Here is a 14,820-nt window from a genome sequence, read left to right as displayed (position 1 = left end):
TCTGTACCTCATGAAAGTAAGAGTACAACGGGTAAAACACTGAGTAAAGCAAATTAAAGTTTGTTTTTCTCCCAAAAAAGGACACGGATGATTAAAATACTTCATCTGGAGACAATAAAGAGTTAAAAATGACCATAACAAGGATTAAATCTGGATAGAAAGCCATTTAATGACAGCTAAGCAGACAACGCTGATGAATGCTCAAAGGGATAGGACGCCTTTACAAGAGATAAAATGAAACACATTTGATTAAAATTACATATTTTTCCAGGGATTAAAAGTGTTTGGAGTCCTGACACCTACTTGTAAACAGGAAGCATGATGGGTAGGGGCGCAGAGAGGTGAGGGGCGATCTCCAGGAGGTTGGCTCGCTCACGGAGGGCCTCTTTCACCATCATGTACTGTTCACACAGAGGAAGATGAAGACCGGGAAGAGCAACACAACAGTCTGAAAATGAAGAGTAGGAGGATGAAGAGGAACCTGTTCGTAGTCCAGCTGCATGATGGCCTTCTGCAGGTAGCGGACCCCCCCGTGGAGTAGCTTGGTACTCCGACTGCTCGTCCCCGAGGAGAAATCGCTTCTCTCTACCAGAGCGGTCTTGAGGTCTGGGAAGAAATGACAAAGTGAATATATACAGATGTACACATTTTGTTTGAAGCACATGCTGGATATATATTTACGATTAAAGGTCTCCTATTAAGCAAAATGCACTTTTCGATGTCTTTTATACATAAATGTGTGTCCCCGGTGTGTCAGGTAACTCACAAAGTGTCAGAAAATAAAACCCTCTCTCTTTTCCTCCGTACCCAAAACAACGGAGCTGATCCAGATTTGCTGCCGATATGACGTAATATCGGAAATGTGGGCTGGCTTTACGCCCACGGCCCAATCAGAAACGTTGCTATTAGAAACAATGCGTGACGTGTTTTGGACGTAATATGGTCTGTGTTTACATTAGCAAGCATCGCTAACACTCAGAGCTAACGATGTACTGGAGAGAATATGTGTAAAAAAGCAGGATATAAAAAAAAAGGAACTCACCTTGTGGTAAACCTGAGAGAGAAAAAGCATTGCTCCATACTGTTTCAGACATAATCCTTGATGTGGTTTGGAACACGATATGGCGTTTAATCACGGCAGCGTTTAGCTTTAATTTAAAGCTACGGACCTAGAATCAGCACTTCTCTAACAGGGCTGAAATAGAGGGATATGAAGCATGGCTAGAATGGGTGATCTGTTTGGTATTTTGAGCAAAACCCTTCATAGACATGTTATTTATATACCTGAGACCTATAATATATGCCTAAGAATAGTATAATAGGAGACCTTCCTTTAATATATATGGTATTACTACAGTTTTGACATGCATTTGAAGTGTGTTTACAGCAACTACAGTTAAGCTTCTGAGCCAGCTGACATACTGCAGCGGGACCTTTAAAAGCTCTCGTGCCAGCTTTTAATGGTGACTTGAGCTTGAAACCTGTTACATCGCAGGAAAGTGAGGAAGGGGCTTACTGCGTGTGACAGCGTCTAAGGCACATCCGGCCCCCGTGGCCCCTCCCCCGACCACCAGGACGTCAAACTCCTCGGTGTTCTGCAGCGCCGCCAGCTGCGCCTGCCGGGAGGGGAACTCGTCGGCGAAGGGGACCCTCAGCTCCGCCTCTGCTGCCACGTGGGCTAACCGAGCCTGGGAGTGACACACACACACACACATTCATGATTCCCTAAATCGTGCAAAAACACTATGTTAATTGCTATTGGAACTATGCTAAATTGTCATATATAGCAACACTTTCCTTGAGGTGCATAATGAGACATAAACATGCCAGTGTAATGTGCTCATGCATTAAAACACCTCATAAAATGACATGTGATATAATGCTTGATGACTTGCAATTATTTGAATACATTATGGATTTGACTGTGTCATTAGATAGCTGTACTGTAATGTAACATGTGTACGGAAGCCTAGAAGTGTCTTTATTACAGTGATTATTGTTAAAAGTTTATTACAGCCTGACTGATGAATATTTTTCATAATATTACTTTCATTTAAAAAGAAAACTCTGAATTGGAAGACAATTATATTTGTTATTTTGCATGAATAGACCATGATGCCTTTGTGTACTTTTAACTACCAAGCAGTATTTTGAATAGTTAATACTAGAATATGTAATGCTGCAACTGCTCGAAAATGTATACTTTTGACCCTTTTTGCAGATCATAGTTGCGTACTTTTACTTGGTTTGGATGCAAGACTACTTGTAACAAATTATTGTGTAGTACAAATATGCAGTGTTATGGAAGTGAGGTTAGAAATCACTCATAACGTCTCATTTCACCTTCAGTTTCCAAGTAAAGTGTTGCTAAAATAATCATAAAACATATTCTTGTTATTAGTTATTAGTAGCAAGTTTGCTGAGCGTTACTAACTGCGTGCAACATGCAGATCAACAGTGCAAAACACACAAAATCACAATCCTTTAAAATCATTCTTTTTCATCGTTTGATTAACAAAATAATGAATTAAAAGCAAAACCGATAAAAGAGAAAAAAACACAGCTCCCCTCGTGTGTGTGGGGTCTAATGAAATATTCATTCATGTCTCTATTTAGCGGTTGAAGCTAAATGATTGCATCAAGCTGCTTTGAAGCAAGCGGGGCATTTGACTTGCAAATAGTGGAAAGGCGTTTGTAATTTAGCTCTGCGACCGCGAGCGAGGCGATGATATAATCATTGTCTATTTTTGAAGATGAATACAGACAAACAAAGCCACAGAATTAAGTGCCAGCGTGCCCCCTGTAATCAAGCTAAGTCAGTGAGTGGCACAGCAAGGTCCATGCTAATAGCCAATCGGCCGCTGCGTTGAAAACTTCTCCAAGCCATATGCCCTTGCAACAGGAGACAAGACGGACATTCATCTCATCAGCGGTGCAATTACTGGGATTAGAAAGGCATGCATGATTACAAACTAGTGTGAAAATAATTGTATTTCATCAGGGTCGACTTCTTGCTTACCAATCCATGCTTGGTGGAGAGGACGACGATGGGCAAGAGGAGACATTATCGCAACAGGACACAAAACAAAGTTCACATTAGGGTTTGCACAGTCATATAAAGTCAGGTATGTGGTCGTGAGGAGATGGCACCTGAAATAGGCCAGCGTGAGGTCAGAGGTCACGGGAAACACAGCTGCTTGTCCGGCCCCAATAGAGCCGTTATGCAATGTGTAGTATGTGTTAACGATGACGTCTCGAGTTTCCAGGCTCCTTGACATTAGGACAAAACTTGTGTCTTTCAAGGACAGCAGTGCTTCCATGGTCACCAGACAGGAAACTGTGAGAGCTTTTTTTTTTCTCAAATGTTGTCCTTTCTATACCGGCAAGCAGCCAATTGGCTTATAAGAATACAAGTTTGAGAATTAAGTGTTAAACCCCCAAACGTACAACATATCGAATGAATTAAATCAAATCTCACGTAACAAGAACGGCCGACTAGCACCTCAAAGCTAAGTAAATAACACACTATGTATTGTGTGTTTAACCTTAACACTGAGCTTTTTTACTGGCCATTATGGGCTAAAGTTTTTCTTTAACATATACAGTATTTATGAAAATATCTTGATTATAATGACTTAAGGTGAATTTGTGCTTCTGATTTTCTTCTAAGTAAGCCTTAGGGTAGTTCATTCAGCCATTGTAGTGTCTACACCTGAAAACCAGTCTTGGCATGGCTTCAGAGGCAAACAGTCAAACAGACCACACCTGATTGGGAATCATAGAGCAAACAATAAAATAATAAAACACATGTTACACATGAGGTGGTTTTTCCCACAATGAAAATATGATCTTTTTGTAAGCCGTTCAGGATCCAGTGCCGCCATGCTTTTGATGCTTCCTGATGCAACAAATCATAAAAAAATACTTAGTTAAAAATGACAGCGTGCACATTCCACATCCAGATAGGACATGCCCAGACGGCCGCACTCTCCCTGCTGGGGCAACTTGTTTCAAGCCAAAATATTGACAATACTGTACTGTTGTCATGCACAAAACAGTTCAAAGTTTGACTTCAAACTTGACAGGATGGAAGAGCATGTGATGCAGCATATAATAACCGACAGAATGAAATATGTTAGGTGCATTTCTCTGGAGCTTACCTGCGTCTTTCTGTACTCGATGAGCTGCGAGAGGCCGAAAACGGTGGCGACCGCCCCCCCGCCGACCATCGCCGTGTGTTTCAGAGCCTTCCTGAACGCCATGGCTCCTGCGGGAGGAAAGTGCAGTGAGGAGTTAGGGCCGGGAGACACTGTTTATGTACGGTGGGGGGGGGGAGGATCCAAAACACCTGTGAAGAAGGCGTGGAGAGGCAGAGGAGTGCTGTCTACTTGTGCACTAAATTAGAAGAAACCTTTTTAACTCTGAGCTAGTTTCCATAATAGGATACCAAATTGGTCTAGAGCCGCATTCAAATATAGAATAATAAGCAACTTATTCCCCCAATTCATAGTTTGGTGTAAAAAAATCTGGAAAAAAGTTAATAACTGTCAACTCTAGTTTTGTCCTGAGAACAGCCCAAATACCAAATTAATTAAATGCAGAAAATTAACACATTTGGGAAGCTGGAAAGGACATCCTTTGTGCTTGCAAAAAAGACTTTAATTGTGTCATAATTAGCCATTACATAATCAATAATGATCAAGTGTTCCCTTCCTTTCTCAATCATTTTGCTTAATAAAAAACACATTTGGAATGTCTTTCGCTTATTTTTGACATTTGGAAAGCCCACACGTTGACAGATTACTCAACAATGAAGAGGATTGTTAGCAGCTACTTCTTTGTAGGACTATGCAGTATAACCTCATGTCATGCCATCTTATACTGTAAGTCTGTGCATGTAGGCGAAATATTAGTTACTTAAATCTAGTAGCTAAAAGTTAATATATCAGGGGACATCAAATTCAGATATGTGGATGTGACGGAAATACACGAGAGGAAACACGACAAGAAAGGAAGCTCTGAGGCTTTCAAATGGACATTTAAATGAGTATGTGTATTTGAGTACAAGTCAGGATACCGTTTCCACCTTTAAACCAGCCGAACATGATACCATCTCAGCCACACAAAGCATTTGCATTCCCAACACACTGAGTAAAAGGCTGCAGCAGATTCCAATGCATTTGAATAAAACACAGATGGCACAAATGTCATGAATTAGTTTGGTGTAACAACTGACCTATTACAAGTGTTGTAAGTCAATAACAGCTCTGAAATAAGTCTCATTTACAGGAAGAGAAATGCACATTAAGATCATGGAATGCATCACTGGTTAGAAGGACCTTGCTTCAGGCAAATTAGCCTCTATCATTACCTGCTATATAGATACCAAAAGTAATACAAGCATAACATATAACTACAGCCCTCACTGTGATTGTGTTCTTTTTAACCAAACCCATGTAATTAAAAGCATCTTTATAGCACACCACATGCACACGCAGGCTGCTCATTACTGGAGAACATGACAATAATGACCTTTTGGACCAGGTATAGCAGTTTGAGCCACATGCCATGGGAAACGCTGGAGGCATGAGTGTGTGACATAACCAGAAAATAAACTGCTCATCCACTTGCATCAGCCTGTACTCATAATGAGTCAACAGAGAGGGGGGGGGGGGGCTTCCTGTGTAATGTGGGCTGGTCAGGCGAGGTCCATTGACATTTTCCACTATTTTTAAAAAGGCCTTTGTAGCCTATTTCTAGAAGGAAATGGAAATCCCCTGGGTAGTATTTATACACCACACACAGCAGGTGTGTGTGTGTGGGGGGGGGGGGGTATTGATTTATGATGGCAGGTTTGCTGTTATAGTTCCGATATCTTAGATACATGTCTGATCTTTGAAGTAAAAGCAATCGTCCTAACAGGCACGAATAAGCGTATTAACAGGTATATTAATCCAGAATACCTGTTAATAACACAAACAGGAAGGGAGGGGGGAAAAAGGGTTTACAATAATCGAAATTGACAGAAATACATAGCGTGTCTTTAGCTTTAACACCAGATGAGGAGTACTTAGGTCTTCATAGTCATACACTCACTAGCAAACCACCAGATGATGCGCTGCTTTTTGGCTCTACGCCAACAAAACACAGGGTTAGAAATTCGTCATACATATTTTAAAAAGTCCAGAAACACTCCATGATACAACACACATTCCCACTTACAGGATTTCTTGATTTGTGGCCGATTGAAACTCGCTTGGGGCGATGCAGGGCGGCGACTGAGGACATCGGTTGTTATCCAGAGCGTAGTGTTTGACAGCTACAACCAGGAAGTAGCGAAGCCCGGAGCGACGTAGCGGAGAGCCAATCAGAACGCGGCGCTCAGCTACGCTCGTTCAATGGCGTTCTAGTGGAGGCGGGGCCAGTCCGTTGACGTAAAGTAGTCCTCCTCCTCCTCCTCCTCCTCCTCCTCCTCCTCCTCCTCCTCCTCCTCCTCCTCCTCCTCCCCCCTCCTCTCCTCCTCCTCCTCCTCCTCCTCCTCCTCCTCCTCCTCCTCCTCCTCCTCCTCCTCCTCCTCCTCCTCCTCCTCCTCCTCCTCCTCCTCCTCCTCCTCCTCCTCCTCCTCGATAATAATAAAGAAGGAGAGAAGTGCCACCAGCTGTCGATTTTACTGTCTTCAGGACAGGAGGCTTAGAATAAAAATTAAAGCCCACAACATAAATATAGGCTGACATTTTAAGAAGTATGTCTCATGTAAACATGCTTGTTTTGAGCTGTAAAATGATGCTCCTCAATTTTAGATTAAAATAATCTGATGATTATTATACTAATTTAGCATTTTACATATTTTTTTATCAGGTTAAATATGTAAAAAATTATCCTTGGAAATTATCAAAGTGCAAGCATTATGTCCTAATGACATGAACCACATTCTCTGTCCACACTCCAGACCCTACCCCACCCCTGTGGCTCGTGCGTAATAGGGTTTGGCGAAAGCGTGCGCACCACGTAAACAAAAGCACATTGACGGTGCCACTGCCAGCCAGTCTGAGTGGGAGAAGTGACCATTCATTTCCATTTGTCTCCAGACAGAGTGGACTTTATACTGATCCTCACAGCACCACAGCAGAGATGGAGTTACTTCTCACTGTCCTGAACTGCATGGAGCTCTGAGGTATTGCATGTTCTTCTTTTTCTCTCAGATAAATGATGCTTGTCAGTTTAAAGCTTTCATGAAATGCTCACATGTTTTTTTTTTTTTTAAGGGGAAAAAGTGGACAATAACATAATCTGGAGAATAAGTAATAATCTAAGGTAATAAAGACTTGTATTAATGCTGTTGTTTATACTGCAACATATGTGTCTTAAAGGTCAACATTTTGAAAATGTATTCCTTACTGGCGCGTAATTTATTTTCATTGGACTTTGGCAATAACAAAAAAATATCAGAAACAAAATAGTGTATGAACTTTTTCCTCCACTTTAGACTGAATGTATTTGCCCATGCTTGCAGGGGCCATGCCGTGCGTTCAGACCCAGTGCGGCTCCTCTCCACAAGGAGCCAGCCCAGCCTCACAGAGCTCCGGCAGCTGCGACTTCCTCACCCCGGAGTTTGTCAAGTTCAGCATGGACCTTACCAACTGTGAAATATCAGCTGCAACGTCGGGTCCCACTTTTGGCCCTTTGGGGGATACCGGGTACGACGTAAAGCCCCCGTGCCTCTTCCAAATGCCACTTCAGGGAGAGCATCCGTGCGTAAAAGTGGAGGATGCGCACGGGTGTCCGCGCTATCAGCAGAACCACCTGCAGTCCGAAGATCTGCTCTCCTCCCCGGGATCGGTTTATTATTACCGGCCTCCTTCGCCGCGTACACCCATGACATCCAACTTCCAACACCAACCGGGACAGATATGGGAGGACTCCGGATCTCTGTACAGTTTTAGACAAGACTATTTGGCGGCGGCGGCGCACCGGAAAAACACACTTTCCAGATTCTCGCTGTTTTCCCTTAAACACGCGCAACACGGAAATCAAAGCTTGCCAACATGCCAAATGAAATTTGACGGGTCTCTCCACGTGTCCATGAACTTGGACGCACCCGGGGCGCACCAGCCTCTGGACAGCCCCGGGATTCTGGGCTCTATTAGTGCCCACGGAAAGCAGCCCGGATTGGGATTTCCTCACCCGCTGCAGTTTGCGCACAGCCACCATTTTATGGATTATCAGAGCCCTTGTTCTCCCAGCCGAGGGGAGCTGAGCACGGAGGGGCTGTGTGCGGTGTGCGGGGATAACGCAGCCTGCCAGCACTACGGAGTGCGCACCTGCGAAGGCTGCAAGGGTTTCTTCAAGGTTTGTTCACAACGCAACTTCATTTTAATGCTGAAAAACTATTTCAACTTGGATATTTTGCAGGCATCTCACATTTAGTATTCTGCAACGAATGCACACACAAAATTGTATTATTTCTGCCTGAATGTCCCCTAGTGATATACGCTTAAATTCCCACTGGGACTCCTGGTTGACCTCCTAAATTGCACTTCCTGATTGAAATGCACGTTTTGATCTCTTGACACACGTACGCGTTAAAGGGGCAAATGTCCTGCATGAAAGTGGCCACCAACGTGCCATGAATAAAAAACGTCCCCTTCCCCTCTCTGAAGGAGATTCCCGGGGCGATTCTCCAAATTATGACTGGCCACGACCCTGTATTTACCCAGACTGCCCTGTCCGCCTGCTGAATGCCTTAAACTGCCTCAAATGGCCCACAGGAGCAAGAGCGCATGCTGTTAATTTTAAAGGATCATTTAAGGTTTTCACTTTAGCCTTTAGGGAAGCTCCTGGAAAATGTGAATCATGTAAGACCCTTACAGAAATATTCCACGTGCCACCAGATTATCATCATCTCGCACAGGCATGTAGAAAGCCTCCTTTGTTGCCTTATAAACCTTTTGAGGACACCATTAGTTCTACAGATATTGTGATTAAAGCCTGTCCGATGCCAGCAGCAAAGAACAAGTTCGAAACTGCTTCTGTGTGACTTCATCTTGCATTTGCAGATCTTCTGAACTAAGGTCTTTTGGAGTCATTAAAATGAATGGATCTTAGCCAAATCACCCTTAAAAAAGAGGTTCAGAGAAAACGAGTGGATGGGAATGAAGTGTAGGTATTTATGCATAATATCACCAGTTTCTTTCTTCATGCAGCGGACCGTACAAAAAAAAGCCAAGTATGTGTGTTTGGCTGCTAAAAGCTGCCTTGTGGACAAACGCAGGAGGAACCGATGTCAATACTGTCGCTTCCAGAAGTGCCTCGTCGTGGGGATGGTCAAAGAAGGTATAAGCCCAATTAAAAAAAACGTTAGATATTCCATAATGGTGTTTCAAATGTAACTGAGAAGTTTTCTCTTCATGCTCTGCAGTGGTGAGGACAGACGGTCTGAAAGGTCGCAGGGGTCGCCTGCCGTCTAAACCCAAAACGGTTCCTGAGTCGTCTCCGCCTGTCAGCACCCTCCTGAGCAGCCTCATCAGGGCACATGTGGAGTCCAACCCTCCACCTTCTCGCCTTGAATACTTCAAAGTAAAGCATACTTTCATTACTTTATCAGGGGCGGTTCTGGGGGGGGGGGCCAACAGGGGCCAGTGCCCCCGTAACACTGACCAGGTACCCCCCTGTGGCCCCCCTCCAAAAAAAAGGTTACAATATTACGATTTCTTGGAACTAAATCAAATCAGAGACCCGGATGTACAGTGGAGATGAAACTGTTACCTTATATAAAAGCAAATACTGTTTATGTTTTTTATGAAATTGTCACTTAAATTTACTAAAACAAATGACTTTACAAAAACAAATACCAATTACTGAATTTTATATTTATTTTACACAATTACTTTATACTGTCTTTGTCTTTTTAACCCGATTATATTGTGCCCCTCTCGTGAAATAACTGGCCCCAGCCGGGCCCCCCCAGTCAAATTGGTCTAGAACCACCACTGATTTTATACCAATAAGCGAGGTGTTAAATGCCCACAAAACCGCATATCAATAATAATAATATTAATAATAAACTTTATTTGTATAGCACCTTTCATGCATAAAGCATCCCAAAGTGCTTTACAGAACAAGAAGAAAACACAACAACAATATTAAAATAAATACAGAACAAGACAAAACATCAACAGTGATCCTAATGAAATTCCCTTGAAGTAAAGCTGTCAAGAAATTAAAAAAGGTTACATTTAAAAAAGAAAATTCAAAATGTAAAATAAAAGCAGAACAGAAAAAATACAGTCAAACATGGACAATGAGTGACAATTGAAAGTTAACCCAAACTAAAGGCCATATTCAAAAATAGGTTTTGAATTTGCCGTTCTATATTAGAGCCGTGACTGATGTGACCTTTCCCACAGTTCAAGGAGAGTCCACCAGGAGAGGACGCTCAGCATGTGCGGCAGTTTTATGACCTGCTGACCCGATCCATGGATGTGATTCGAGGTTGGGCGCAGAAGATCCCGGGCTTCACCTCCCTTCCCAAACACGACCAAGACCTCCTGTTCTACTCCGCTTTCCTGGAGCTCTTTGTGTTACGACTGTCATACAGGTAAAGAGAAGGCATGTGTATGGGGCCTTAAGGAGTTGTTTTCCTGTTTCAGATCCAGAGGTGGGAAGTAGTGGAGTACAAATACTTTGTTACTGTACTTAAGCACATGTTTCTGGTATCAGTACTTTACTCCACTACTTATTTTCTGACGACCTTTTACTTTTTTGAACACAAATACCTGTACTTTCTACTTCTTACATGTTGAACACAAATACCTGTACTTTCTACTTCTTACATGTTGAACACAAATACCTGTACTTTCTACTTCTTACATTTTCCAAATAGGCTGGTTCCTTTAGTCTGAATGTGTGTTTGGTGGCGTGATCATTATTCTTTAGAGTCATTGCGTGCCTATTGATTTGAACACGATCCGTGTATCCATCATTTCCTGGTCTTCTCTAAAGAAGAGGGACCAATGAAAACGTTGTCATGTTGCCGTTGTTCAGCATGGAAACATTCATTAGCTAACAATGACATTATTGTTCTATTGATATAAAGGGAGGTCAGGTACTCTTTAAAACAGCTGCTAGCTATGGGTACTTTTTACTGAAGTACATTTCGAAGCCTCTTTACTTTTACTTGAGTAAAAAAGTTTAATCAGTACTTCTACTTTTACCAGAGTATTTTTAAACGCAAGCATTTGTACTTCTACTTGAGTAAAGGATGTGTGTACTTTTGCCACCTCTGTTCAGATCCAACCCGGAGGAAGGGGAGCTGATGTTCTGCGACGGCTCCGTGTGGCACCGGCTGCAGTGCCTGAGGGGTTTCGGGGAGTGGATCGACGGCATCGTTGAATTCTCCTCTAACCTCCAGAGGATGAACCTGAACATGTCCACATTCTCCTGCTTATGCACCCTGACTCTGGTCACCGGTGAGATGCTAAAATGCACTTTTGTTTGCCCACTTACGCATGTTATTAGTCTTTAAATGTGTAAGAAGTTGGACCTGGTATCACCATAAACTCATCTCTCTCATTTGGATGATGCAGAGAGGTTTAAGGGCCTGGACGTCATGTAGGATAAACCAGAACTGAATATACAGATTCAAAAAACTAGACCTACTTCCTGCAAATATGGCTTTTGTTAGACATATTTGTTTAAAAATAGTTTTCATTAAAAGTTGGAAAACTATAACAAACATTAGTTACAGTTGTATTTGTATTGTAGGAAAATACATTCAGTCTAAAGTGGAGGAAAAAGGTCATACACTATTTTGTATCTGATATTAAACATTATTTATTTATTTTTGCAGCAAAGAATTTTTCTTAGTTATCTTTTCTTTAACTATTGTACATATTTGAAAAAATAAAATAATACATATGAGAGTAAGGATGTGAAAGGGCTTTAGTGTAAAAAAAAAAAAATGACTTTTGTAACAAAATGATTAGGTGGAAAAATAAATAGTCCTCAAACTACGAAATAATAAAAGTAACAAATAAACTGTTGAATGTAATTATTTCACAATAAAGCCTTTAAAAATGAGGCCGTCCAAAGTTAGCAAGATCTTCCAAACATTTGAGAAAATAATTAAGATGTCACTGTCTTGTGCTCAGTTGTGTTCACTGTCTGTTTTTCTGACCTGTGTTTTTCGGCAGCAGAGCGGCACGGGCTGAAGGAGCCTCAGAAGGTGGAGGAGCTGCAGAACAGAATCATCAAATGTTTGCAGGACGCAGACTCAGACTGCTGCTCCAACCGTTTGTCCAGACTTTTGGAAAAACTGCGAGAACTCCGCACTCTGTGCATCCAAGGCCTGCAGAGGATTTTCTATTTGAAGCTGGAGGATTTGGTGCCGCCGCCTGCAATAATAGACAAGTTATTCCTGGACACGTTGCCGTTTTAGAGACACGACAGAATACACAGGGGGACGTTTGCTCCTTTTTCACTTCTTTGGATTTCATTCCAACAGTTTGACATATGTGCACTACATAAAAAGACATTTTAAAATCTGATATTGAGTTGTTAAATTGCATTTTTCAGTTAAAATGAGACTGAAAACTAATTTATTTCAACACTTAATTACCTTGGATTATGAAGGAAACATGAATTTAGTCTGTAATTTAAATTATCATCTTATTTTGCAATGTGATTTTAACTGCTTGTCAGGCCAACACTATTGACTGTAATTGTATTATAGGTTTTACACTCTTATGAAGAGGCAGTTTTTATACAAGAAATGTGTTTCCAATATTGTTTTTCATCACATATTAGTCATATAGTGATTAATATAATAACAGTAATGTTCAGTAGTCCATCATGGTCTGGTGTTCTTAGATTAAAGTGTCATTGTCCATGTTTTAATAAAGAAATGATCATTACTTCTGCAGCTGCTCGACTGTTCTTTTTCTAACTTAATTTCTGAATTTTATTTAAAACAAATTCCAAGATTTTTAACTATCATCAATATTCATGTTGCAAATCTCAAGTTTCAATGTTTAAATGGATGTTTTTAATGGGTTCAGTGCAGTGAGGTATTGGTGAACCCCGGAAATCTCCACTTTATGGGATGGAATAATGGCTCCCACCTTTCCAAACCTCCTCTGGTGGAATAAAAAGGGCATTTCTGAAAGGTGTGCTGACATTTACCCGGGTCAGTCCCGGGCTTTGTGTGGACAGGAAGCTCTTTCAGCTGTGTTTCAATGGACACCTGTCAATCAGCACAAACAAGGAGGAAGAGGATTATTAACAACCATACTGCAAACACTACTTTGATTTAAATCACCATGACTTTTCAATAGATACAAAACCGTCTCTAAACAACTTAAAGGTCCCCTATTATACTGTTTTACATCAATATATTATAGGTCTCTGATATATACAGACCTGTCTGTGATTGGCTGAAACACCAAACAGATCATTGCCGCATCCCATAATCCCCTCTGTTCCAGCCCTGTTTCCAAAGTGCGGATTCTCTGTCTGTTACTTTAGATGAAAATAAGGAGCCCCTCCCCACGCCACTCTGAGAGAGATTTGGTTACAAAGAACTCAATGGTGCTCTAGGAGGAGATTCAGGTGATAAGGGGGGGGGGGGGGGGTTACCTTGGTTGCTGATTGGCTAATGGTTACACAAGACAAAACATCGTTATGACATCATATAGTGGCCAAAATCTGATCAGCTCATTTTCAGACAGGTTTTTATAGAAATGGATCAGGACAAAAAGAGAGAGAATCTTTGTTCCTGAAACTTTCAGAGTCTATTTCCACAGAGGTGATGGTGATGTAGAAAAAAAGTGGATGTCGCATAATAGGTGACCTTTAAATATATAATTTAGTGTTATTTATGCATCATTCAGACACAATTGGCCTCCCTCAGTCAGCTGATGACTTCATATAAGTCTCCTTGGAGTGTTTCCTCCCCTCAAAGGGAGTCACATGGTGAAGATTTCCAGTCGATTGATCTTGTTCCCCTGATTCGTCACAAAGTCGCTCTAAGCTGTGAGGAGGAAGAGGAGGAAGAGGAGCCGGGGGCCAGACGTGATATTTCCGTCTGTCGTGTGTGTGACCTGCCCTTTCCATCACCTCCCTGCTCAGGATTCCTTTTGTTTTTCCTCCTGAGAGAAGACAAAAGACATACTTGATTTTAAACAGTGAAGGTCAAAGAGTGCCTGCAGTGTGTGATCTGGAAGTCCTTCCTGTGCCCTTTGACCCCCGGAAGCTCTCAAGCTGCAGCTCATGCTCACTTGTGTGTGAAGGATGACATTTACTTCTATTCAAATTAACCGGAAATGTATGCATTCATAAGAAAAACATGCATACTTTTTCATTTCTAATGGCTTTGTTCCTTCAGCAACCTGAAAGACCTGGAGCAAACTGTCCAGAGGAACCCAAGCTGGTAGATATTACCCAGAAGACTTTAGGCTATTATTCTTGTCATTGCACCAAATAACAATACTTTTGCATGACACTGTATTTTCTAAAATATTATGACCATATGTCTGGTCCAGCTGACATTTTGCATGCTTTTCTGCTTTAAAAAAATCACATAATTGTCCTTTTAGACATTAACCAATCTCAGTTTATTATTATAAATATATATATTACCCCGCATAGACTTCCAGTACCTGCATCAGGGATTACTGGGAATTAACCAAAACACTCGTATTAATGTTGGGTCTCGATAGATGTCAGTTGAGTCAAGATTTTCGCCTTTTTTAACTCAGAAATTAGGTTTAATATTGTGTAAAGGTCTATTGACCATACATTTCCAAAAACAAGAGTAAAACATAT

The 14,820-nt window shown here is 41.6% G+C and overlaps 2 protein-coding genes across 3 annotated transcripts in view; one reads left to right on the top strand and one right to left on the bottom strand.

The window, feature by feature from the left end:
• gpd2 (glycerol-3-phosphate dehydrogenase 2 (mitochondrial)) overlaps positions 1-6,371 on the bottom strand; it is a 31,880-nt gene extending 25,509 nt beyond the window's left edge. Inside the window, exons 1-6 of one of the 2 annotated variants that reach the window (XM_034205517.1) lie at positions 6,223-6,371; positions 4,161-4,267; positions 3,020-3,028; positions 1,517-1,688; positions 482-606; positions 304-401 (exon numbers count right to left, since the gene is read on the bottom strand). In XM_034205517.1, coding sequence (XP_034061408.1) covers positions 304-401; positions 482-606; positions 1,517-1,688; positions 3,020-3,028; positions 4,161-4,262 — 506 coding nt within the window. In that variant the 5' untranslated portion in view covers positions 4,263-4,267; positions 6,223-6,371. The remainder of the gene's footprint in view (positions 1-303; positions 402-481; positions 607-1,516; positions 1,689-3,019; positions 3,029-4,160; positions 4,268-6,222) is intronic. The other variant, XM_034205518.1, reaches the window with a different exon arrangement.
• Positions 6,372-7,045: 674 nt separating this feature from the next.
• Positions 7,046-12,891, top strand: LOC117539277 (nuclear receptor subfamily 4 group A member 2-like). The gene is made up of 8 exons (XM_034205314.1): positions 7,046-7,174; positions 7,266-7,314; positions 7,514-8,349; positions 9,204-9,333; positions 9,419-9,576; positions 10,407-10,597; positions 11,290-11,468; positions 12,195-12,891. Exons 3-8 carry the CDS (start codon positions 7,519-7,521, stop codon positions 12,434-12,436), a joined length of 1,731 nt encoding a protein of 576 aa, XP_034061205.1. The 5' UTR covers positions 7,046-7,174; positions 7,266-7,314; positions 7,514-7,518; the 3' UTR covers positions 12,437-12,891.
• Positions 12,892-14,820: the final 1,929 nt, after the last annotated feature.

This window comes from Gymnodraco acuticeps, unplaced genomic scaffold (genome assembly GCF_902827175.1).
Source record: "Gymnodraco acuticeps unplaced genomic scaffold, fGymAcu1.1, whole genome shotgun sequence".
Classification (NCBI taxonomy): domain Eukaryota; kingdom Metazoa; phylum Chordata; class Actinopteri; order Perciformes; family Bathydraconidae; genus Gymnodraco; species Gymnodraco acuticeps.
This window is presented reverse-complemented; position numbering and strand designations above follow the sequence as displayed.

Bases quoted from the DNA above. Each gene is read 5' to 3' on its own strand.
- LOC117539277 (XM_034205314.1), top strand. From the start codon at position 7,519: ATGCCGTGCGTTCAGACCCAGTGCGGCTCCTCTCCACAAGGAGCCAGC. The intron at 8,350-9,203 runs GTTTGTTCACAA...TTCTTCATGCAG, and splicing joins GCTGCAAGGGTTTCTTCAAG to CGGACCGTACAAAAAAAAGC. The intron at 10,598-11,289 runs GTAAAGAGAAGG...ACCTCTGTTCAG, and splicing joins GTGTTACGACTGTCATACAG to ATCCAACCCGGAGGAAGGGG.